Raw genomic sequence first — 26,493 nt, 5'->3', positions numbered from 1 at the left:
AGAATGTCAATTTTGAAGGTTTTCATGTTATTAAAAATGAACATTGATTAGCATCATATGGTTCTTTCAATATCACAACTAATTCTAGCTACATCCTTATAAAGATACATTGTTAGTGAATGGTATTTTGAAGAAATATTTTGTTGAGATCTTTGAGAGCAATAACAAATGTATAGGATGTTACTGAATTTAATTTATATGCCTTTATATGCAATACAGACAAAATTTTAATGTTTGTCTCTTTATATTTATGTCTTTTACCAGTAACAAAATACATGACCATTAGGATTCAGTACATGTTGTATTACTTCTTTTGTATCCAAATTCAGTACTAACTGTTATCATTGGAGGGTGAACAATCGATTGCTCTATCATAAAATGCATAAATTTGAGGAAGAGGTTAGATACTTCTGGCTGATTAACCATTGCCAAATAGTTCTACTAAAACAATTAAAAATAGTGATGTCTGATTCAGCATTTTAAAAGACTCATATTTTTTTAAAGCTTGATTTTGCTCTATGGAAACCTCATACAGGAACTAGATGAGGCCATTTACTGAAAAATATTTTCTCACAGAATCAATTGAAAATAATATCTAGAGTTCTGAGCATTACTAGAAGTGGAAATGTTGGACTTTAATGATTTTTTAGAAACTTATACATTTCTTTTTAGAGTTATGTTGTATACTAGTTTGATTCTTTTGAGAGAGTTGGTGTTTTGTAAGCCTTAAATTTTAAAACAGAACTTTTTATTATAAGTTTAATTTACTTTTAGTAGTTTTCTCACAAAGAGTAATGTGTTAATTTCAAGCCTACAAGCAAGATAAGTATAACACTGTACTAAATTCTGCTTCATTTAATTTTGTATGGTTGCTTTTCTTGCTGATAGCATTATTTAAAGGAAAGGTTTTTTCTATTTAATCACATATAACAGATAAATGTTATTCAATTAATTAGATTTAAAACTTGATAAGTAGGTATCATTTAGAACTCTTATTCTTACAGCAAGCAAGACTGATCAGGAAACTATTACAGAAACAGATAAACCCAAAGTGCTAAATAAAAACCCCAATGAAGAATTTAATTTAAACCCAAAGGGGAGCTAAAACTTATCTTGGTAACTAAAAGAAGTTACTGCTAGTAATCATTGTAAAATTAATCCACCTATAAAATCAATTCAACTAGGTTCAAAGATATTAAATCTTTGTGCAAATTGACAAAAATATGTTATAAATTGGTGAAGTTCACACAAGAAATTGGAGATTAATTTAGCATTGTCCTCTTATCTCAGTTAATTACTCATAAAATATTTAAAGAAATGTAAATGATATTATTGACAACATTTATAAATTCTTCAACATTATAGAAGATATTAGGGATTTGTGAAATGAAATACTCATTCAAGATCTAAGGAAAATTTATTTTTATATAGCTTTATCAATTAAGTTATCAAGAAAGAACTGTGTTTTCCTTTTCAAATTTAATGTATTAAGAAAGTATCTTTCTTTAAAATGTGATGACCTCAATTTTTACACCACTTTCAATTTGTTGGTACAATTAGAAAGTATATTTAATCTTTAGTTTTTTTTTTATTATTGCTCATCTATTAGTTTCTCCTAAAACTAACAGATTTGGTTCATCTATTAGTTTTAGAAGCCATTACTAAAATGAATCTCTTATTCTGTATTCCAATTAAAATAAACTGTAACAGACAATTGTATTAAAAATGTCAAATGTTTATCCCAAAATACTAATGAGAAAATTTAAATAGAAAACCATTTCCATAAAGTTCAAATGACATGTATATATAACATTTGATTTGTTTTGGAATATGTAGCAAATGTTTATTCACTCATTATAAAATTTCTCCATATTACATAGCTATTTAGGACATGCTGTCTTTTCTGGTTTATAAAATGTAACACCACAATATCTTAACTATACATATATGTGTAATTCTTTGCTATTGAATATATATCTTTTCTTTTTAAATAAATCATATGATCTTAATTTTTATACAAATATGTGCTTGTTATGTTTGGTAGAAGTTTGATTTTTTTCCCCCTGTTTTTTCCAGAGATACTCTTTAATTGTTGTGGTAGTTTTAATAGCTGCAGGATTATTTATGTTCACATACCAATCTACTCAGTTTAATTTGGAGGGCTTCCTGCTTGTACTCAGTGCCTCTTTCCTTGCTGGTTTGCGTTGGACTCTTGCCCAAATGGTTGTGCAGCGAAAAGAATTGGGTACAGTGTACATATTTCATCTATGTTATAAAACTGATTAGTATTTAATTTTTGCATATTCAATATGTATAAATGAAAGTTTAAAATTAAACCTTCCTGTATTTAAACTCTTGTCTTTCTATTTACTAGAATTTTTAGCTTCAAGAATATAGACAAGAGCTAATAACTTAACTAAAATGATGAATAAAATCTAACTTGTAATACAATTAAATTTTAACAAAATCTAGTCACTGTTATTAATGGGGTCTCAGAAATGATTCTCAGGTATTTAAGTATGAACTAGGTTTTTAAAATAAAGATCACTGCATGATTGTTCATGATAATGAATGAAGTGGGCGATCTTCTGTCATTACTGAAGATTTGGTGCCGAAAGTTGATAAACAAGTGAAACAGAACAGACATTTTATGATTTTATCATTATCTGATGACTTCCCTCAGGTTTCAGTCAGTGTTCTGTATGAAACTATGAGGATTATTGAAAATTGTATGCATGCTGGGTACTGAAAATTTTGACAGAGGTGCATTAAACCAAACATTTAAGTAGTGCTCTAATTTTCCTTCAGTGGTACACAGAGGAAGGTAATGATTTTTTAACCCAAATTGGGACAGGGGACAAAATCTGGATTGCTTACAGAATCGCAGAATCAAGGATTTTTTGCCTTGGGGTGACACAATAAATTCAATGACATATTGTGAGTTGTGAGTCTAAAATTGCACCACGTAATCCAAATCAAAAGTTGAGGCATGCTGAGTAGAGGGATCATTTTGCTTCTTGAAAATGCCTTTCCACATGCTGCTAAATGAACTTAAGATTGCATCATTTCGCAAACAACTTGATCGCTCTTCGTACAGTTCCAGTCTAGTGCCCAGTGGCTACTACCTGTTCCTGCGTTTGAAGAAGCATCTTGGCTGTCTTCATCATACTGACGATGATGAGGTCAAAACGACCATGTTGCAGGGAGTGTTAAATCAGGCAGCAAACTCCTATGAAGAGGGGATTCCAAAAGTGGTTGTATAATATGATAAGGGCCTTATTATTGGTGGAAATTATATAGGAAGATAGATTGAGCTACAGGCTTTTATATAAAAAAAAAACTGTTAAGAAAATTCTATTTGTTTCTTTTTTATTTCCAAATGGTATTGACTTTAAAAACATACCTCATATATATTACATACAACATAGAATATTATATTCAATATCTCATTTAGCTGACTGCTGTTACCTTAATTTATACGCTGTGCACTAATAAACACAAAATCAGACTCAAAATGAAGATCGGCACATAGATAAAGGATTAACTACTTTGTGGGGCTACAAATTCATTTACTATTTTATGTTCAATGTAATTTGCATTGTGGCAATGACAGAATAGTAGGTACAGGAAAGAATTAACATAAAAATAATATCTTAACTAAAATAAAACCTGAGATAAAGTAGTTCTTGCAAGCGTTTTTTAAAGTGTCAGCATTCTGCTTCATGAGTTTGAAAAGTTTATTGGTCATCGGTATTATTTTATAAATGCAAAATATAAAGCATTGCATTAATTTGAAAAAATAAGAATGAATATTTTTTACAATGAAGATTTTTCTTTTGTAATGAAGCTTTTTATTTAAAAATTCTTTTTTTTTTTTTTTTTCTTTCCTTTCCTTTAATTATGTTTAACCTGTGTTCAGTAATTCAATTTGCAAGTTTTATATATAAGAAGGAGTCGTATGAAAGTGATTTAGCACTGCTGAATCTCTGTGAAATTTTTGGAAAGGAGAGAATCTGTGTTGTGATAGAAAGTGTAATTTTGAAGATGTTTGAGGCAGCTTACTCAGTGGATGCAGATTTCCAATCTCCATAATAGAAGCTATTCCACATAATTGAGTCATTTTATGGCTGTCGAAAAAGTTCCATCAAAGGAGAAAGAGCATAGGGTGATTTATTTCGTAGCAAATGAAGAATATTCCACAGTAATTATCTCTCAGTATGTGCTAGATAAGTATAGCGAGTGCACATAGAAGTGGCGTGAAATATGTGCGAAAAGTGTTCAAGTCAGGCACATATTATTATTAATTACTGCAGAGGTGATTCAGGAAATGTAAGATTTTAGGTATGCTAATTTGTGAATGAAAGATGATAAGCCTGTTTGTATCAGCATTAGCAAATGGTAATGTTCTTCATGAGCATATTCTGTGCAAGAGAGCATGTATGGAGGTAACCCTAAAATTTTTGAGATACATGTAGATAATAAGTGTCAGAAAAAAATTAATGGTTAGATTTGAGAATAAAAAGTTTAGCCTACCAGATGATTTTTTATTGGCCAATTGCAATAGTTTAGCCCAGAAAAAAGTTTAAGCAGAAGGGAAAATGGAGATTTAACAGAGATTGCAATTCTCTTCGGGATGAAGAACACACTGGGAGGATATTTTCAACAGCAATCCCAGATAATATGTCTACCATATGAAAAATGTTAATCAATGATAATCGCTGCACCTACCGAATGATACTGAAGGAACTTAATATCAGATTCGCTGCCATACTTAAAAGTATTCATGAAAAATTGTATATGAAAACACTAGTTTTCTTTTGGGTTCCTCATAATTTAACTGAGCATAAAAAACAGAAGCATCTCAGAATCAGTAAAGAAACCTTTAAATTACTTAAAGATGGTGGCCACCACATTATTACTAAAATTGTAACTGGTGATGAAATGTACACTGTGCAAAAAAAGCCGCGCTTTTGAGACATCAAAAATGCAATTTGAATTTCGTCAATCGGCCCAGTAGAATGGAAGATGTAGAACTCTCCTTTTTTTTTCGAAGTGTGCATACTATTTTTTGATGCCCCAATAGATCAAGAAAGCAAAGTATGGATCTTTAAAGATGATCCCAAGCCTACAAGAATGAAAAGACAACATGACATGAAAAAAGTAACCTATGTCGTTTTCTTCGGAAGTGCTGGCTGGTCAAAGCCATTAAGCTGGAAGCGCAGAAGGTAACAGCTAACTGGTACACCACTAAATGTCTTTCAGAAATTCTTCAAGAAGTGAATGTTAGAGGACTCGTGCTCGACCATGACAATACATCTTCTCATTCAGCAAGATTGACAATTTTCTTGAACAACACATCAAAGTGATAGAACATCTACCTGATTTAGCTATGTGTTACTTTTAGCTATTCTTTAGTCTGAAAAAGAAGTTATGCGGAATCATTTTCATTCTTAAGATGAGATTTAAATACATTTTTTCGATTCCAAGAAATGAGTGACTTAAAGTATTTAATCTTTGGAAAATTTGCCTACAGCTTTAGCATTTCTAAAATTTCATAAGTATAACTTCGAAAGCCTATGTATATTTCAAAAATTTCAGAGTGACCCTCATACTTATTTAATCTTATAAACCTAGTAGCTGATCAGAAAGCTGAACATTTATATTTATGTATGTCTATCAGAAATATCAAAAAAGGATGGTTCATTGGTATACTGTTTTTATGAATACAGTCATTTGCTGCAATCATAATTATAAATCTCATGTAGAGGAACACACGATTCCTTTCTTCATCTCAGCCCACTTCTGCCTACCTTCTTTTTCAGTTACTGTTGATATTTTCTCTTGCATTCCTGCTGCATGGTGTCAGAATAAATGTGAATTTCCCCATATCTATAGACATGAATTTTGATACCAAAATTGAACCAAACTAATGTGGATTTTTGATTAGATTTTTCATTCTTATCAGCGTAACAAAACAAAATCTCAAGCGACCAAGATTGTGAAGTAGAATGTATTTGTGTGTGGCTTGAAATCTCTGCATCTATCTCCTTACCATCTTGACCTCTTGTATTTTCAGCTGATTTTTTTTTTAGTCACCCAGGTATTTGAGAAATTTTTTTTTATTATGGTGATTTTAGTGTTCAAGGTGTTACGTATGACAGCGGCTTAAAGACTTCTGAGGCTAAGTCTATTGACTATTGAAACAATGGCTAATATGTACTGCCATTTCTTATAAATAATCATGTCAGAGATAGCAGCTGAGAAGCATAAGAAGTCTATTTGTTTTGTATAAGTAGCAACTCCCTCCCCTTTTTTTCCTTCTTCCCCCCTTATGTATATCTTTATATTAACCATTATTGTTATCTCTGATAAAGTTCATATAAATACTATTATTTCCTCCAAAGGGCTTGGAAATCCTGTTGATATGATTTACCATGTTCAGCCATGGATGGTAATAGGACTCTTGCCTTTAGCTGTAATTTTTGAAGGTAAGCTTTTGCTTCTAATTTTTTATTTGTGTGTAATTTCTCTAATCATTTATATGGTAAAGTGCAAAATAATAATAGAGAAATAATAAATTTTGCATGCTATGTAGAAAAATGCTCTAAGTATAGTATCTTATGTGCTTCTTAAAGTTAACCCCCTTTGCTTACAATCATACAAGGCTAATGATAAAGAAATGGAAGTAAATAGTCCATGGTACATACACCATTGACTGTTTTCTTCATTTTCATCCATTTCTTCATCCACCATGTTGGATTTATTTCATGAGGCAAGAGGTTAATTGTTCTTTTTGTGTCCTTTTGAGCTGCTATGATTTTGAGAATATTTTGCTTCTAGGTATACCGATTGCAACATCAGAAAAAGTGTTCCGTTACAAGGAAGTCAGTGTTGTATTTACAACATTAGGTTATATACTAGCTGGATCAATACTTGCTTTCTTTATGGAGCTTAGTGAATATTTGCTACTTGTGTACACCTCTAGTCTAACTCTGTCCATTGCAGGTGTATTTAAGGTAAGCTTTTATATATTTTCAGTTAAAATAATATGATTTAATTTATTTTAATCTTTCTGATAATGACGAGATATTTGCTTAAAATGAAATTTATTATTTTGAATTTGAGGTAATTAAAAAATGTCAGGTATTAAATTTCTTTATAATAGCATTGTCCGACAGACATACAAGGTGTGATAAAAAATGTAATGAAAATAAATCTACACAACCTTCAGTCTTTGTCACTTTCAAAATATGGTCATTGTGCATTGTAGCAAAAATGCTATCATTTTCCTATCTGTATCACTCAAACAATTGAATCAGACAGAGCAGTACTGCATAGGATATCTGCATAAACATATAAACACTTTATCGGTACTATTCAGTTTTGAGGACCGTAAAAAAATCCCCAAACTATTGTTGATGCCAATGCTGCCAAAAATAATTGCAGCAACCCTAATGCAAGAAAGGAAGTAGTAAATAACTAAGATTGATGTTTTAATTTAGATAAAAAATTACTTTCATATAGTACTTTTTTATTATTATAATTTATATAAAAAAGGCTAAACATGACTGAATGGAAGCATAAGAGTAAATAACTGTTTCAGATTATTATTTTGATTTAGATCAAAGGTTAATTTCACATCATGCAATTTTTTATTATTATTTATATAAAAAGGGCTAAAATAACTGAATGGAAACATAATAGTAAATACCTATTTCAGATTTTTATTTTAATTTAGATGAGATGTTAATATATATAAATATAATACAATTTTGTATTACTTTATGAAAAAAAAAGGCTAAATATACTTGCAATTAAGCAGGTGGCATAAAATTTTTTATGTCTTCCAACATAGCAGAAAAAATTTCAGTTTTTTTGTGCAAATGTCTGTATATAAACTCGGACAAGTAAGAATCAAAATGCTGTCGAGCAATGCCCCGATGGCATTTATTACGCCATTTAGCACTGCCCCACAGCCGTCCTACTGTTTGTGTATGACACCCACTTTCCGGGTCCACAAAATTGTAGTTGTGGTTGACAGTAAAGTGTTCAAAACCGGCATCTTGCAGTTCATCTGACTTGTATGATTTCCAGCACTCAGTATAAATAACGCTTCCTTCTGCGATATTATCCTTTATTATGTTCAATAAGGTTTTCGCCGATCGATCTGGAACAGCGACTAAGAAACATTAATTTGAGTCTCTGCATAATCCGCCAAAAACCCATTGTGGCGGAAGAACACGTCCTTTACTGAACACTTCTTTTACTGAAAAGGCTTTCGTCTACTTCAATAATTTTGCCACATCCGCTAATTTTAGACTTGGGTCGAGCAATTAAAGCTGAGGCACACACCTCACGCATGTAACTGTTCCAGTCTACAACTGTACTGTGGTTCATCTTGATCTGGAGTTCACAAAATTCAACAGATGTCATTTCCTTACACCAAAAATAGATGAACCTAATGGCTGTAAGGAAGGGGAATTTCGATCCTTCAAACCAATTTTGACTTTTCAATCCTTTCTTCTCATTACAGGTTTCTTTCCTGCGCCGCCATTTTGTTACTGAGTTATCGATAAAGCATTTTTTTAGCTTTCCAGTGTCTTTCGTGAACATAACCTATCCCAGTTATTAAAATATATCCATATCTTTCATTTGAACCTATAAGATGGGCACCTGCTTTTTCTAACCTTGCTCCCAAAAGTAAATTTGTTCTTAGATTTGGATTATACAACACCTTTTCTAACTGAATCCAATTTATTCGGTTGACTACTTTTACTGCAAATTTTACGGTACCCTTTCCTAATACTTTACTTTCACAATTTCCTGCAGCTAGAGACATATCATCTATTTCCTCAAAGTTTATCATTAAATTTTTGTTATTACAGAAATTAGTTGTAGCTGCCATATCTATGACCCAATTAAACTTGTCTGCGTTAACCTCCTTTATCTGTAGTTGACACATCATTTTCTACTAACATTAATTCTTTATCTTTGAACTGCCAATTTTTATCATCCACTTTAAATTTGTGATTTATTATTGAAAACCTTTAAAAAAATCTGCTAAGCTGTGTCCAGCTTCGGCCAGCTTCTTCACAGTCATTTTTATCCTCGCAATGAATAGCCCAATTTCTTTATCATGTGCATATCTAGCGCTGAAAAATTAATCTAGAACCTGGATTATTGTGGCTCTTGTTTTTGGTTCAAATTGCTTCTGTAGAACCTCCCATGCTTATTTACCATTTGAACATTCTTGTATCAATTGCCTGAACTCAGTTTTAATTCCATAATACAACATAGTGAAGGCTCTGTTTCTCTCAAAGTGAAATCTAGCTTGTCACACCTTGTTAGCCTAAAGAGCATTAGCCCAGAAGGGCTATTAATTTTGTTTTGACATTTTGCATCAAAAACTTTAAATGTCTGTTTCATTTTTCAAATTGTTACCACCAAATATTATCACCCTGTGTTATATATATAAAGGAGTTAAATAATGAAGAAAATCTGCATAAATGTACCTAGAGCCATGAAATTATGAATAATATAATTCTCTGCCCAAATATGGGCATCTGGAAGTCCAAATTTTGAATTTGTTTTATTATCCATTTCATATTTTGTAAAGCATTTATGAGTTTTTGATTAAAAAACACAACTATTTCAAAATCAGCAATAGCAAAACTGTACGAAAAAACATTTTTATCTCCAGCACACAAGACTGTGTATCAGAAATTCTAAACGTGTGCTTTTTTAAATAGTTTGTGATATTGCTGTTGAATTGAATTTTATGGTTTAAGTGCAAAGAACATGATATTTAATAAATAAAGGTACCACACAGAATGGTTAATAAGCATCCCTGTAGGCATAATATAAGATCTGAAGGTTTTCAGATTTTTCTTTGTTGCACTTTTAGCCATCTTTTCTTCTTTACCTTCTGTGAAGCTCCAACAATTTCTGTCTAGCACAGCATCTTTATATCGACTTTCCATCGGTACTAGTTGGTCATGGTTCAATAATTTAAACCCTTCTGATAGTAATGACATCCTTAGTTACGCGTAAGCGCAACCACTTGAACAAATTTCTAAATAGGCCAGCTTCTTTTCGCAGATAACGGCACTCTTCGCTTACATTCCTTGAAAGCTAAGTTGAGCTGGGCCCATAACCTGTTAGCATTGGAGCAGTCTCAAAAGCATCCTTTGCCTTGCTTAAATAAGTGTCGGAACTAATATAAAAATAAAACTAATCTTAAATAAACTAGGCTGTAACAGTAGCCTTTACATTAAAAGCAACAAAAGAGAAAAGGAAACCAGCAAACTCCCTCGCATTTACAATCTCCACATATATATACACAACATCGGCCAGTCAGCGGCAAGCACGTTAATTTATCTCTGATTGAACTCTGAACTAATTTGCGTAAGGAAAACAACAGGACTCAAGAGACCACGTCTATTCATTTAACGTTCTTGGTACTACTGCCAAGTGATGTGGCCGTTACAATCTGTAGCTCCATACACGATCAGCTTGTCAACTAGTTCATCGTTTGAATACGTTACTCTGAAAAACTGAAATTGGAGAATGTTGGCATTCACCGGTGAATGTCATCATATACCAAATACATCAATGAAGGACCAGATATTTCATTATGTTCTTGTACATTTGGACCATCCCCGGTGTATGTCGACAATCAGAGTGGAAGCTGAAAAGAGAAGTCCTTTGTTCTGCTGCAATTGAAGTTATGTGGCATGTATTTGTTAGACTTTGGAACACTGCTTGTCAATCTTATGCAAGGTTTGATGGTATGCAATGTTTTCTTAAATTTTGTTTTTTTATCCGATACCCTAATTTATATTGAATAGATACTGCAGTGAATTGTGAACTTTTCTTTGAAAAGTCAAATTCATTAATTGTGAGTAAACCAGAAGACAATTGTTTTTGTTTTTGACAAGTAAAGTACTCTAAAATACTTTCTGAAGTGATTTCTGTAAAAACTAAATACAGCACACCATTGTTTTACAGACAATTAAGATGTTTTGACATTTTAAAAATTAATGATGATGAAAAATTCATTGTATCCTTAAAAGCAGGAGAAACGACTATACAGTATTATGTTGCTAATGATGAATTGTTCAGCGTACTATTTGAAACTCACACTAGACTAGGCTGTGGAGGAAGAATACTTATGCTTAAATATTTGCTAGGTAAATATAAAATATTACATAGAAGTTGTAATGTTATATTTAAATTTATGTAAACAATGTCAAATGCAGCATAGTGTACTTAAGAAAGGTACTGTTGTGAAACCAATGGTCAGTTCCAAGTTAAACTGAAGGTGTCAAGTTGATCTTATAGACCAGCTGTCACTCAGGGATGGTGAATATAAGTTCATAATGGTGTATCAAGCTAATTTAACTAAATTTGTCCAGCTGTGACCGTTGAAAACTAAGACAGCTGAAGAAGTATCATATCATCATCTTCAAATATTTTTAACATTTGGTGCTCCAGCTATATTGCATTCAGATAAGGGTGGGAAATTTAGTAATCAAATCATATCCGAACCATGCACTATGTGGAAAGATGTTAAGATAGTTCATGGAAAGCCTCGTCATTGTCAAACACAAGCCTCAGTTGAAAGGGATAATCAGAATATACAGAATATGTTAACTGCATGGATGAACAATAACAATACAATAAATGGTCAGATGGTTTGCCCTTTGTTCAATTTTCGAAGAACAATACATATCAGGAAGGAATATGCCAAAGTCCTTAAGAAACCATGTTTGGCATTAAACCAAGAAGAGGCATAGCAACATCTTTTTTGCCTGGTGAACAAAATTGCAAATATTGAAACCGACGAACAACTCAAACAAATTGCTAACACTTTTGAAAGTGAAGAACAGCTTGAAGAAACTGTTAATACTTTTGCAGAAAATTTGAGTAGTGGCCATACGGAAAATCGTATTCCAAAGAAAAATATTGGAAGAGGACCTGTATCTATCACGTCTTCATATCAAGCCCTGACTGAACGAGTTTATTTCTATAAAAAAAATCGGCTGCGAAAGAGGATCTTCTACCTCATGCAACAAAAATATTACAAGTCTCTAAAAAAATTCCTCCTGCTCAAATTGGTATTATACAAATACAAGTCCCTGATGTAGACTGTGGTTGTACAGATGGCCTAAATGTGTTGGCAATTGTTGTTGGAATAGAAGACTGACTTTTATAAACTAGCAAATAAAAATGGCACCTTCAAGCAGTTAATCAGTTTGTAATTTGTAAAGAAAGTTACTTTCCATGATGAGAATTCTTCTCAAGATTCATTTGATCCATTTGCTCTGATTAGGAAGTGTCTCTAATTTAACATTCAAAATCTTATGTACTAATCATTTTACCTTTTACTTATTTATCTACAAAGGGTCTTTGCACATTTTTAGAATGATTTTTTTTTGGGGGGGGGGGTTAATTAATCTTTAAAATGTTAAGAGTTTCTTTTAAGTGTTCGTTCTGATAGCCTTTTTCTGGATTCATCATAATTTCCATGATTGAAGGTTTTTTTTATGAAATTTCCTGGGATATTGATTTTTATTTCTCTTCCAGTATCAGAGACCAGCAATCACGGTGGGTTTGCACTTTGAAATATCTCTTTTCAGGAGACCATAGGCACAGTAGTCCTATCAGGGGCTTGCAGGAATGCAATGAAAAGGTATATTTGCAATAGCTGTATCAGTCTTCATTTTTTCAAGGAATGCAGTGCTACCTTTCGAAGTTTGACTTGTTGCTTTGTCTCAATGAAGTTTTACTCTTTGAAAGTCGTTGAGATAAAGAAATAGTTTCTTCTGTAAATATCGGACGTAAAACTTTATCTTTATAGTATGTTGAGTTGATTTTAACATTTTTTCTCCATTCTTTTTATTTTTGATTTCTCAATTGTTAGAAAATCCTGTAATAGTCATAAATCCCTTACTGAAACTTTCTTTTCATTGACGGAGTACATATTTTTCTCTTTGCTTTCAATAATATACTTTCTTTTGTTGTAATCATTTGAAGTAAATCATGCTCCATCAGGGATCACAATTTATCTCCTGCTAATTAATTTCCATGCATGGTTCTACAAATTGCTCTGCATTGAGTCACATGCCTGGTAAATATTATGTTTTTTATCTTTTTAAATCTTGGTTTATTAATTTATTTTTACTATAACAGTTAAGATAAAGTCTTTGCAGCTGATTCTTGCATCAGTGGATTTTCTCTTTTTACAGGGTTCATACGATCCTTAAAATACTCGAAAGTCCTTAGTTTTCAGGAAATGATTTTCGGTCTCTAAAAATTCTTAATTTCATTCCAAATCAACGAGAGGTCCTTAATTTTACTCATCTGGGATATCTTTTTTTTAAAACTGTCATTTTGAGTGCGAATTAACATTCTGGAGAAATATTTTTCTATTCATTGACAGAGAAATATTTTTCAATTCATTGGCAAATATGTATTTGATGGGTTATCATTTGAATTCTTTCCTACTTCTTAACAGGCACGAGGGGCAGAAAGGCTTGCCTTAACCCTTTCGTGGGCCATTTATTTCTCTTTTGAATTTCTTCCTTTTTTTTTTTTTTTTTTTTTTGTGTGTGTGTGTGTGTGTGTGTGTGTTTTATTATCAATTAAACAATAGCATTTAAGGAAATATATTTTATTTTGCCAAATTTTTTGTTTACATTTAAATTTTAGGGGTGGGAAGTATACTTCCCACAGGACCTTTTATGGTCATAGAGAAAATTCAATTTAAAGGCGATTATTTGCCGTGAAAAGATGAGAAACATGTTGCAATGCACAAGTGTACTTCAGATACTGCACACATATAGCGTGTCCTCTTTTCTTGTGCCTTTGTGCTACATTTCTTATATCGTTTATAGTTGGAAACCATCTTTGGCATATGATTTCCTACACTGACTAAGCGTACATCATTCGGAACTGAACACCTCTTTGCTTGGAAGCTAGCAGAACGGCCTACAGAATGTTAGCTGGTCTAAACTTCTGTTTCTCTTGTTTCCTTGCCACAGTATAAAACTATTTACAATGCCAAGATCAATAAGAAAATAAAAAATATGATTCTACAGATTCTACAGATCTATTCTACAGATCTTCTTCGTATTTGGTACCTTTCTTTTCTTTTGATCGAAACAATCAACCCCTACCATGATATCGTTATATACGGCAACAGCTTTAGGGAAAGGTACTTCTGTTTTAGTACCATCCTTTTTGTACGATTTACAGATGTAATAATCGCTGAATTATGTGCAGTAGTCAACAATGTAACAGCCTTTTTGTCCATCCACTTTATTGCAGCAACTTCTTCCTTAGTTAGGAACACTGATTCCCCTCTTTGTAGTTTGTTATTAGCCTTCCTTTGCAGCCTCACAGTCCCCACAGAAAATAGACCACTTATAAGTAGACTTTTTTGAAAGCCTAAAAGATGTCAAATAGTTATCATAGGCTATAAGATGGCCTGTCTGTTTCACATCTTCCATTTAGTTTAGTTATTACTGTTCCCCCTAAGCTCAATATTTTATCCTTATTATCAGAAGTTTCTTTTCCACAATAAATTTCAAATTTTTTAATATATCCAGTCTTAGAGTCTGCTAAACACCACACCTTGTAACCTCTTTTTATAGGCTTCATTGGCATATACTGCTTCAATGAAGTTCTCCCTTTGAAAGCTATCATACATTCATCTATTTATAATGTTGACGAAGGTTCGTAGACTTTAGGTATGGAATCATTGAGCTGTGAGAGGATGCCTGACTTTAGGAGTTTATCATACGCAAATTGTCCACATGGATTTGTGCTGTTATCGTTTACATGTAAAGTCTCAGTTATTTTTTGAACCTCTTTGCAATTATTATTCTTGCTACTGATTGAACATTGAGAATAGGATCTGTGCTCCAACAGTTTTTCAGTTCAGGCAATTGATGTATACCCATGAGTATATGCATACCTACCCATGCTTTCAATTTTTCTGATGTGATTTCTTTCCAGTTCAGGATAATGTCTTTTGTGGTATGACCCAATCTCTTCCTTTTCTTAGTCTGCTTTGCATATGAGTTTGTTTCGTCAACAATATTCTGTAAAATTTCCTCAGTAAAAATCATGCCAAAATAATCCTTTTTTTTTTTTTTTTCTCAGTAGAATTGAATGATATTTTCAAATGTATTTTCAAAAATATTCTAATTTTTCTAACATAACTATTGCACGTGGCTTTTATACATGATGCAATAGCATTTTCACTTTTTACCCATTATTTATTATTCAATATTAGATAGTTACTGCAGAAATATACAAAATAAGAAAACGTTATTATAATAAAAAGATGCTTTACTTACATTTGAAGCAGAATCATATAGCAATGCAAATGTCAATCAAAGCAGGTGTCTCAGTGGAACAGATCTCGCACAACGTGTTCGAACTTTCAAAATAAATGTGGTAATTCTGTTTTCAATCGATTGAACACAGATGGCAGTACAATACTGAAGTGAGAATTAGAGTTCCCAACATTATAATAGCAAAGCCAATATATTATAGTGGGTTTTGTACTTCCCACAGGTGTATTTCCCAGGAACATGTAGGTGGGAAGTAATCTTCCCACGGCCCACGAAAGGGTTAATCGAAACTTAAACACTTATTTCTTTTTAGAGAATGGAACTTATTTCTTTTTAGAGAATGAAGAGTTCATAAAATATTACATCAAATTCCCATTTTAAGATATGGTTTCCTTTATTATGGCATATTTATTGGCAAATATGTATGTGATGGGTTATCATTTGAATTCTTTCTTACTTCTTAACAGGCAGGAGGGGCAGAAAGACCTGCCTTAATCGAAACTTAAACACTTGAACTTATTTCTTTTTGAAGAATGAAGAGTTCATAAAATATTACATCAAAAATATCCTTTTCTATTTTAAGATATGGTTTCTTTTGATTTAAGATGTGGTACTAAATTTGGAAATTTATTATTATTTTGGCAATAATGCGATTTTTTTCAACTTTTTTTTTTAAACAAACGTAATAAAATTGATAAATATCATTCAAAATAATGATAACGCCCACCAGCGGCTGAGCGGTTAAGTTGCTGAACACTGGTAGTTCGGTCCGAGGTTCGAATCTCGCGAATGGACCGGCTGCATAGGCATTTTCGTTGTTTTCCTCATGTGTAACGTGTATACGAGCAAGTTTCCCTTAGAAAGTCCTCACCTTAGGCAGATAGCCCTCTAGGCTTTGCCATAATCACACACACACACACAAAATAATGATATATTAAAATTGTTATTAAGAAATAGCATTAAAGTAAGACATTTTTACTTAGGAATATTTTGATTTTGAAAAATTAATAATTGCTAAGAAACATAGTTTCCGAAGTGCTTCTTAGCAAAAGCTGCTGTAGTTATTTTAAAATTAATTTCATTTTTCTTTAGAGTTTTTTCCCATGTATTTATTTCAGAATATTCAAATGTGTATCAGTTTTCTCTTAGCAATATACTTTACACTTTTCTTTTTCTGAAACATTTTTATTCAAAAATATTGTCTTTTTGCTCATACAGAGTTTGCAGAGGTAATTTTTAGACCTTACATCTCATAAGGTTTAGAAGGAATTGAAAGCAAGATTTATAGACAGATTGTTTCAGAAAAATGTTGAAGTTAATTTCATTGTAGATGTAAAAAGTTTATTTGAAAAATAATTCAGTGCATTTTCTTTAGTCCTTATTGTTTGTCCCTTTCTCTTTGCTATATTCTGCCTTTGTACAGGGTGGTTATAATTTAAGTGCCCCTATTCAGACCCCTGTAGAGCCCGGTCTGCATATCAGATTTTTATGAAACTTGGTATATATGTTATGTGGACTATGGGGAAAAGATTTCTGCAGTACAAAAATATTTAAAATTTTGACCACCAGTTAGCACGAAGCTATAAAGAGACCTGCAGTCAGAGCCAGAAAATTATTTCTATGTGCCTTTGTCATTGTTAATCATGCCCTTACCGAAAAAAGATCAAGCTTTACTGGTAAACTGTTTTATCAGAATGTCTGCAATAGCTTAGTTGCATTGCCTAAATATTGTTGTTTAAAGGGGATTGCAAAAAGGGCCCATGTTGAAGAATGGTTTGAAGAAGATTATGAAATTTTTTTATTACAGAAATCATTTCCCATGGTCCATATAACATATATACCAAATTTCATCAAAATTCAGTAAGTAGAACAGGTTCTAGAGGGGTCTGAATAGAGTCACTTTAATTATAACCACCCTGTATATTTCCTCCTCTCCACTGATATATTATGAGTAAAAAGATAATCCCAGCTGCACACATTGGCAGTATGAATGAATGTGTACCTTATAAAAATAAAAAATAAAAGAGCTCTAAAACATAAAATAAATATTTTTAACAAAATTAAAAATATTTATGTTTTAGATTTTATGTTAATATTTATGTTTTAGAGCTCTTTTATTTTTGCTATTATTTTGTATTATTTTATCCATCAGTTTCTTGAAAAAAATGGGTAGTAAATGATTTAACACTGGAACTGCCAGTAAGTCAGGAAAAATAAAGCATATTATGCTCACAATTTTACTAAAAATACTATTTATTTTTACTACATTTTACTAAAAAAATGTAATAGTTTTGTTCTCATTCTTAAAATATGAGAAAGTTGTGGCAGCTATTTATATGTGTATAATTGCAAATTTATTACAAAATTTTTGCTCCCTTTCAGCATGTTGCTCCTTATTGATTCAAAAATTAACAAAATTTAGAAAACATGATTTGCAATCCACAAAACCTTTAGTGAAGGTTCTGTTTATGTATTTGAATGTAGGTATATTAAACAGGAGAGGTTGCAAAGGTCACTGAAAATTTGTGTTGAGATGTTGAACATTTAAGGAGGGAAGTTTTAAAAAATTGCCAATTATGATAAAGTATAAATCATTGTTTTCTTAACACTAAAATTTGTTTTAGATTTGGAAACTTTAAAAAAAAAAGTCTTGAATTTAGAACTTAGATTGCAATGAACTCAAATTATTGAGCTACTGAAATATTGCATTTGGATGTGGTATTTTGAGTCTAAGTAATTTCAGTGTACCAACTTTAATCAAAATAATGTAAAAATTTTAACACATTTCAAAGGTATTTTAAGTTATTTCAGTTTCATTTGTAAAACAATTTCTGAATAAACAAGCCAATGTATTGAAAGGAAGCAAAAATACTTATTTATCAAAATATTTATTCTGATATTTCTACTTCTTAACAAAAAACTGGGGTCAGCTGTTTCTCAAAATGCTTAAAGTATGCTTCTCTAAAATTAATACTTATCAAGTTTGGATTAAGTTTAAAAGTTTTATTGTCTTTTCAAAACATGCTGTTCGTCGAATGTTTTATCTGTCTTAAAATGCATGTAGCTTGTCAATTGTTCAGTGGATAAAAATCACTAAATATTGTTGACTTTATTTCCTTTTCAGGTAATATATTATATCATGATATATTATATTATGATATTTTTAAGCTTTCATCCATATGTAATATAGACAAATTCTTGCTATCAAAACGTATAAATTCCTTTTCAGAAGGTCTGTATAAAGATAGCCCTTCAAAGTATAACCAATGGTAAATTTATCAAAATTAGTTTCCTTTGCATCTAGATTAACCAGCCTATATTTGATTTCTTCCCCCTCTCCTACCTTAAATATTTTATTTGAAAAATTTGTTTAACCTATGAAATTTCAATGCAAATGATGTATTTTTATTTTGCTGTTTCAAAAAGTTTCTAAAATTAGATCATTGCTATGAATATGAACTTTTACTTGTTAGAAATGGTTAAGTCTGTGATACTTCTTTTAAACTTCTCCACCCCGTATAAAGTTTGATTAGAAGATTTTTACCCCTTCATGTTTGCTTCATTTAATTGTTCATCAGTTAACTGTTTTTATTCATTTAACCCCTTTGTGTCAACTATCATGCATACATGCCACCAAAAAATACACTCAGTTCCCGGCCGGCATGCTGCAATACCAGAGAGTTTTCTTGTTCACCCCCAGTTGTCACATACGTAGGTTGGGACCTTTAACATACGGTACCCACCACGAAGGGATTTTGCGTAGCTGTAGCTCATTACGCAATATCCTGTGGACGGTGTGTTTCTCGATGCCCCTTGCCATCTCTAACTCCAGTAACGTCCATCATCTGTCTTCAGACATGAGGTGCTCAATGACGGCATGTGCCAAGTCGATCCGCACACTCACCGGTCGTCCCAAACGTTGCTCATCACTGGTTGACACACGTCCTTTCTGAAACTTTCCTACCCACCGTGCTACTGTATGGTATGGTAGGGCATTATTCCCAAGGACTTCTACTAATTCACTGTGACATTCCATCGCATTTCTCCTTCAGAGAACGGCTATTTTGATGTAAGCACGCTGCTCAACACGGGTTACTTCCATCTCGCACGACACTCACCAACTGATGACTGATTTCAGAGCCCTCGCGACCACAGAGCCATCTGTTGTTCTGCATACACACTATGCCTGCAGAACTTCCACGCGAATCATATACGTTTTGTGATCCATTCATATATCTACAAGAAAAAAATAGTTGCCATGACTTTTGCCCCAACCCTCGTATTTGTGCCAGTGTCCTGGAATGTTTTACAGATCACCAGATGGCATCCTGTATCCATTAATTTGAACTGAATATAGTTTTAGGATTCCTGACCATCAGTTTTATCACATTCTGGTTAACGTTGATGTCAGCTGTTGTAGGGGAGGACAGAAAGCATACTGTAAACAAATTCGCCACATGATATAAACATTCGTATTTCTGATATTCCTCCAAATCCTTTTTTTATTGTTTTTTAATCTACTTTATAGCATCTTTTTTTTAAATTATTATGTGAAGTTCTGTTAAGCTTTATATTGCTTTCAGATATATTTTACGTTCTTCCCTTTTTTAGAAAGCTTTGGCTCTAGTTTATTATGGGAAGAAAGAGTTTTTATCAGAGGAAGGATATACTCCCATAGTAAATGAATCAATTAATGACTTGAATGAGAGTGATGATTAATTTTCTATAGTGATATTTCTAGTGATTCTGATTTGTCAGAGTTTGAGCTCTCTGAGTGCCTGCCTTCCACTTCCCGTGAAAGATTTTGTTACATTTCTTGTAAATAGTCATTTTTGTACTTTTCAAAATTAATTTTCAAGTTTATTAATGTGTTTAGTCAATTAAAATTTCAGAATAATTTGAATAGCCCATTCTAAAATTATTTTTAAAGCAGGTTTTTTTTTTAATATATTTTCTTGTAAAGTGGGAGGGAAGACCCTTAAATGCTAATTATAACGTATATGATAGCTTAAGTAATAATCTAAAATGGTACCAAAAATTATGACAACCTTTTTTTATGATTTTTTCCCCTAAAGTTGAGGTTATCAGCGCACTGTAAATTAAGTATAATTTTATCATGTAAAGGATTCAAAATATTGCATATCAATTTTATTGGTAGTTTAACTTCTTCAATTTTCATTGTATGTAATCTCCTAGTCTGCATATTTTTAGGAGGTGTGCACTCTTTACCTAGCTGTAAGGTATACTGGTGATCATATGACAACTGTGAACTTCATTGGATTGATTGTGTGCCTTATTGGAATTACACTTCATGTAGTATTGAAAGGTCTTCATTCCAATGGTAAAAAGATAATCTTTTCTTTAATAATTATCAAACAAATTTATGGAAATCTAAATTGTACTTTGTTTAAATATGATTTCTGAAACATATTTTAAAAGCATAATTTTTCCGTATATAAAAGTGAAAAAGCTGAATATTTTAAATATGTCTGAAGTTATTTAGTGCAGTTATTCAGTAGATGAATTAGGATGGTGGAAAATAAAAATGATTTCCCATGTGTGAAAATTAAATTATCTATCAAGAAGATATAATTTAGTTTGAAAGTAATATATGTAATAAAATTATCATGTAAATCTTATTGCATTTATAGAAAGAGTGTTTTGCATTATATAATACCATAAAAATAACTGTTGGGCTGTAAACTATTAACAAATTTTTGTTGAAAAGCAATTTTAAATGTTTTCCTTGTGTATGCTGCAGAACATGCTAAGATTAAAAGTAAATTTGAAATGAAATTCACTGATTTTAATGATGCAAGTAGCAAAATATACTATAATTTTACATGTTCTCTTTTGCTAGCATTAAGTGTGCCATCAAATGGCGTGGAATATTGTTTAGTAAACATCTGAATTAAAAACGCTATGCATGTTTATATTTTTTAATTTGTACAATTTCATTTTGGCTGTCCAGCAGAATAAAGTAACAAATGTAGTTTTGTTTAAAGTTCTTTCTACTTGAAATTCTTCATGTCGATTTTAGCATGATTTTTGCAAAAGGGATTTCATGCATAGTTTGTAAACCGCCATGCTTTTGTGTTTCTTGTCTTTTGAATATTAAAAATAGCATTGAATATTATTGGTAATGACAATTCTCTAACAGCACAGAAGATCAAAATATTCTGGAACTTAATGCTGTTCTTTAAATTAAGATACCATTCAAAAATCAAACTAAAATTACTTCTTCTAGTTTTTTAAGATTTCATATAATGTATGGTCATAATTCTTTCATGTAATACAAAACTAGTTAATAGTTAGCATTGAGCTTGTGTGGTGTGTGTTGAAGAAAACAAACATTGCATTTTACATCACTGACTTTTTTATATACCTATGGGATATTGTTGTGAGCTACAGGATCACTGATGTTCTTTAAATAATGAATGCAGATAAACAGGAAGAAATGAACAATTTATTAGGAAAATAACCTCAGTATGTAGTGCACACAGCATAGTGGTTGGTAATAATTCAAAGTGAATGTGGATATTTAACAATTCCTTCTCAGCACACAAAATTAATTGCAAAGTTCCTCAAATCATTCCTATGACATAGTTCAGCTAACTGCTGAATCACACAGCTGGTCTGCAACTGAACTCCTTTAGCTTTGCAACCCATATTTGTACCCTGTAGCATGGGAACTTCAGAAAAAATTGGTTGTAGTGCTTTGAAAATGTGTTTTTGTGGAACTTCCAGGAAGTTGCCAAGATAGCGAGAAATCACCAAATATCACCAATGCCCCTTAGGAATGAAACTACCTATATCTTGAGTTCTTTTTGTTGTTGTTTTGTTTTTAATAGTGAGCTTTATCCATTTTTAGGCTTTCTTCACAATTAAGGCCAGAAGTGGTGGTCATTTTATTATAGAGGCACCTAATAGGTGGCCACCCTTACCTCCTATGAGGAGACAGACAATTTCACATCCATGCCTTCTCTAGGATTTGAACTCGGTCTTTCTGTTTCTCCTAACCACTATGCCGTCTGGGTAGCATATCTTGAGTTCAAATTTAGCTCCATTTGCAATTCTAAAGCTGTTGCATTCACTATTAAAAAGAACTGCAATTCTATGCAAAAAATAAACACAATATGTGTCCACCAATTAGATTAAATACAAAAGAAACAATAAAATTACCATTCAAGGCAATAAATAAATAGATAAAATAATGCAAAATATTACAACACAGAAAAACAAAAACTACAATCAAAAAATAAAATATTTACAACACTAATCAAGAGTCTTGCTGTCTTCAGTATTTTCATTGTAAATAAGAAGCACATTGTATTTTTAAATAAAATTAATGTTTTCTGTGTATAAAAGTACATATATTTTAGGTATTTTGGGGTTCATAGGACTCGATCATACCATGAGCATTGAATTTTTACCATATCTGGAAAAGATACATTTCCAGTGACAAATTAAACATTTTTTTATTTTGAACACAAAAACTCGGAGTGAAATAATAATTAAGAATTTGGAGGAAGAGGACTGGAAATGTAATTAATAAAGTATTTCTCTGAATTTTATGTATTTAAAATTTTGAACTTTATTAAAACATGAAATTATAGGAACAATTTCATGCTGCGAATCTTCGTGGACTTTTATGTAAATGCAACTGCAGCTTTCTTTTACTTTCAGTTTAATCTACTTGTATCTTTTCAGTAAGTAATATTCAGATAGATAAAGACAAATATTAAATGCATTTTAATGAAAACAATATAACATAAAAATCTTGCTGATTTCTATAAATAAATGCAGATGGTATGTTAATGGACATAAAAAAACTTTTACTTTCAAATTTAATCAAATATCTTTTTCCTTAAACAATATTTTTAAAATTTTGAATATTGTTACAATTTTGTTAAAATTGTTAATCTGACATTTTTTTAAATTCAAATATTTTAAATATTGCATTAAAATGAATATCTATTTGATAAATTTCATTGAAAATAAATCCATGTGAAAGAAACTTAAACAGAACAAAACAGAATGATGCTCAGATATGGATCATTATCACTTTTAATCTTTGCCCAAATTAGAAATGATTACCAAACATTTTTAATGTTAAAATTTAAATATACCCCCTTGCAGTTTTTGAATAAAAGATTGTATTATTTAAAAAACATTAAAGTATGAGTCATTGAAGTATGAGATAATTAAATGAAGATGCACTAGAGTGGGAGGAAGAAATTCATTTTAGTAACATCTAGAAAACCAGCATACTTCCCCACTCACTTCCATCTTCTTTAGTTTTGAAGTACTATCCCTTCTCTTCTGTAATTTTGGAGTAGTATACTTTCTTGCAGAAAAGGGATAATTAAAAGGGGGGTTATGTGCCTAAATTGTTACTTTGAAAGTGTATTTATTTTATGCATAGAGAGACTACATTGTTACTTTCAAGTCAAGTATTTGCTATATGCCCATCTTTTGCACACAGCTAATTTTATTCATATATACTATTTAAAATGTCAGGCTTTGCAAGCCTTTATTTCCAGTTTGGCTTCTTAATCATCAATGTAACAGGGTTGCTAAATAAATATCCAGGAATGATAAATAACTGGAATGTTTTTATAATATTTTAATTGCTCTCTTTTAATATATTTAGATTTATTTTGTGTGTGTATAGTTAGATTTATATTCAGTTTGTATGTGCATGCAAACATACACACACTGTGGCTTTTTTTAACATGGAGCTCAAATATTTGAAATTAATTGCAAAATTGCTTCTGTTGGTTTATTTGGCAACCCTTATGCATAAGTATAAATTTTTGTGCATCATTTAAATTTTGGCTTGCGAATAAAGGCTTGCATGGCCAAAGATCAGTGCATGTATTATATAAATTCTGAGCTTTAACTAACCTGTCTTCAGGTAAAGACTCTTCTTCTGTGAGGGCCTTCCTGGTGTCCTGCTATCTTAACTTTCTTCATTATTTCTCTGCTACTGGATATAAGGTATTCCTATTTTCTGATCTTCTTTGGGGTTGCCAATTTTGCTTTTCTCTTGATTTTAATACGTGTTTCTTTCATGATTAACTATTTTTACTATATTGCTTGTCTATCAATTAAACCATGTATTTATTTACTCTGTGATCATCTCTCCCTATATAGATTTGTAGTTGCTTAACTTGTAAAATTAATATTTTCATGTTGTTTGTCATCATATACGTATGTAGGTATGTAAATGTAATACTGTAGGGAAGAAAATAATAATTGTTAGTCATTTGTTTAGGATAACTTTCTCATAAAAGACAGGAATTCAAACAATGAAAGTCCTGGCTGTTTATTATTATTTATTTATAAAATAAATCCAAACAGCCATTTTTGCAACACAATTCTTAAATTTTCTCAAATCTCTTGAATTTTTCATAAAAGAACTATGAAAATAATAAGAAGAAAACAGTATTTTAAAGTTTTTTAAGTAAAATTTAAATCTGAAATTTGCATTTAATGAAAGAAATTGGAATACAGTTTTTAAAAATTCTTGTAGCTGTGTTTGTTAAGAGTATATAAATGGAATGTAATCAGTGAATTTCTATATACAGTCAAAAATCTTTAATCCGGACGTCCATAATCTGGAATGATCTATAATCCGGACCTCAAAGCTACAAACTTTTCTGCGCATGCATAAATGCATTGTGCGTTTATGCATGCCCATAATACCTTTACGCATGCACATTTAATATATAACGAATGCTATAAGCTAAGCTAAAATTATCTAATTATCTGTTTCAGTTAATGCTGCAGATCAAAAAGTGGAATTGCTGCAAAAAATTTATAAAGGGCCTTTGTTTCTCTAACCATTCCAAAATCTGTTTATCAATTTCATGCTGCTCTGCAGGGGGGGGGGACGTCGCGGCGTGCAATGAACTGGAAGTTGATCTGTCAGCACTATCCTTATCTTCAGGGCAGATGTTTTTATTTTATTCGGCTTATAATTCCATATCAAATGTAGTATTTCATCTCGATGTACTCCGTCTTTGATATGATTTAAATTAAATTCCTCGTCATTATAAATATCACGAATACACATTAAATAGTTTTCTGGTTGCAATTTTCTAATTTCGACTATGCATAATGTATGCTTTACGCATGTGCGCATAGAAAGAAATGTTTAATAAAGTAAACAAATAAATATTAAGTTTTTTTTTTTTTTTTTTTTTTTTTTTTTTTTTTTTTTTTGTAAATTTTGATGCCCTTTAGATAAAGTGCTCTTTATTTCTTAAATTATGGTTTTATATTTTTAATTTTATAATTTCTGCATGCCATCTTACCAGATTTAAACTGATGTGTAATCCGGAAAAACCAATAATCCAGAATAGCAGTAGTTCCGACGAGTCTGGATTAAAGACTTTTGACTGTATTCAGAACTTTTGACTATTGAGGTTCATTTTCTCAATATAATTTGACAAAATAAATATATTTTAGTTTCCAGAATCTTTTAAAATCAAAGCAAATATAGAAAAGGATGGATTTGTGATGCAGATAAATGCTAAATGAATAATGTTAAATTATCTCTAGAAAATAAAGTGTATGGTACTCAAAGTCACCATGAAATAATTTTAGTGATCCAGGACAGCTGAAATTGTAACAGCACATTACTTTTTCAGCAATCAATTTATCAAAATGTCAGTAAAAATAACCTTTCCAAAGTTTTTAATTAGAATGTTTATCTTATAGACCCTTTTCTACGTGAAAAGAAATTAGTATTGTGTAAAAGCATATTGGATGTTGCCTTTAACAAAAAAAAAAAAAAAAAAAAAAAGGTGCTCTAAAGATTATAGAAGTTGTTGATAACGTTGCATTCTTGTTCACCCACTGCAATACACTTGCAAGTTTTATCAATATTGAGCCAATTTTGATTTAAAGAAACAAATCTTAATTTTCCTTTAATTTTTTATGTCAAAAAACTGACTGTATGTCTAAATTTACTCTTACATTATTGCTGTTATTGTAATCTGTTTAAACTTATATTAACAGGATTTAATTTGAATGGATAAAGAAATGTAAAAATTTTAAGTAAATTATGAAATTTTAAAAATGTGAACTATGTATTTTAGATTACAAATAATATAATTTTTTAAAGTCA

At 31.2% G+C, this 26,493-nt stretch overlaps 1 protein-coding gene across 3 annotated transcripts in view; it reads left to right on the top strand.

Moving 5' to 3' along the window:
• LOC118203333 (solute carrier family 35 member H1) overlaps positions 1-26,493 on the top strand; it is a 57,447-nt gene that overhangs the window by 27,212 nt on the left and 3,742 nt on the right. For 2 of the 3 annotated variants that reach the window (XM_085815566.1, XM_085815568.1), the window contains 5 exons: positions 2,077-2,245; positions 6,405-6,488; positions 6,841-7,016; positions 20,571-20,700; positions 24,277-24,359. In XM_085815566.1, coding sequence (XP_085671692.1) covers positions 2,077-2,245; positions 6,405-6,488; positions 6,841-7,016; positions 20,571-20,700; positions 24,277-24,359 — 642 coding nt within the window. The remainder of the gene's footprint in view (positions 1-2,076; positions 2,246-6,404; positions 6,489-6,840; positions 7,017-20,570; positions 20,701-24,276; positions 24,360-26,493) is intronic. The other variant, XM_085815567.1, reaches the window with a different exon arrangement.

This window comes from Stegodyphus dumicola, chromosome 4 (assembly GCF_044657685.1).
Source record: "Stegodyphus dumicola isolate Sdum_Otavi_A_Nest chromosome 4, ASM4465768v1".
Taxonomy (NCBI): domain Eukaryota; kingdom Metazoa; phylum Arthropoda; class Arachnida; order Araneae; family Eresidae; genus Stegodyphus; species Stegodyphus dumicola.
This window is presented reverse-complemented; position numbering and strand designations above follow the sequence as displayed.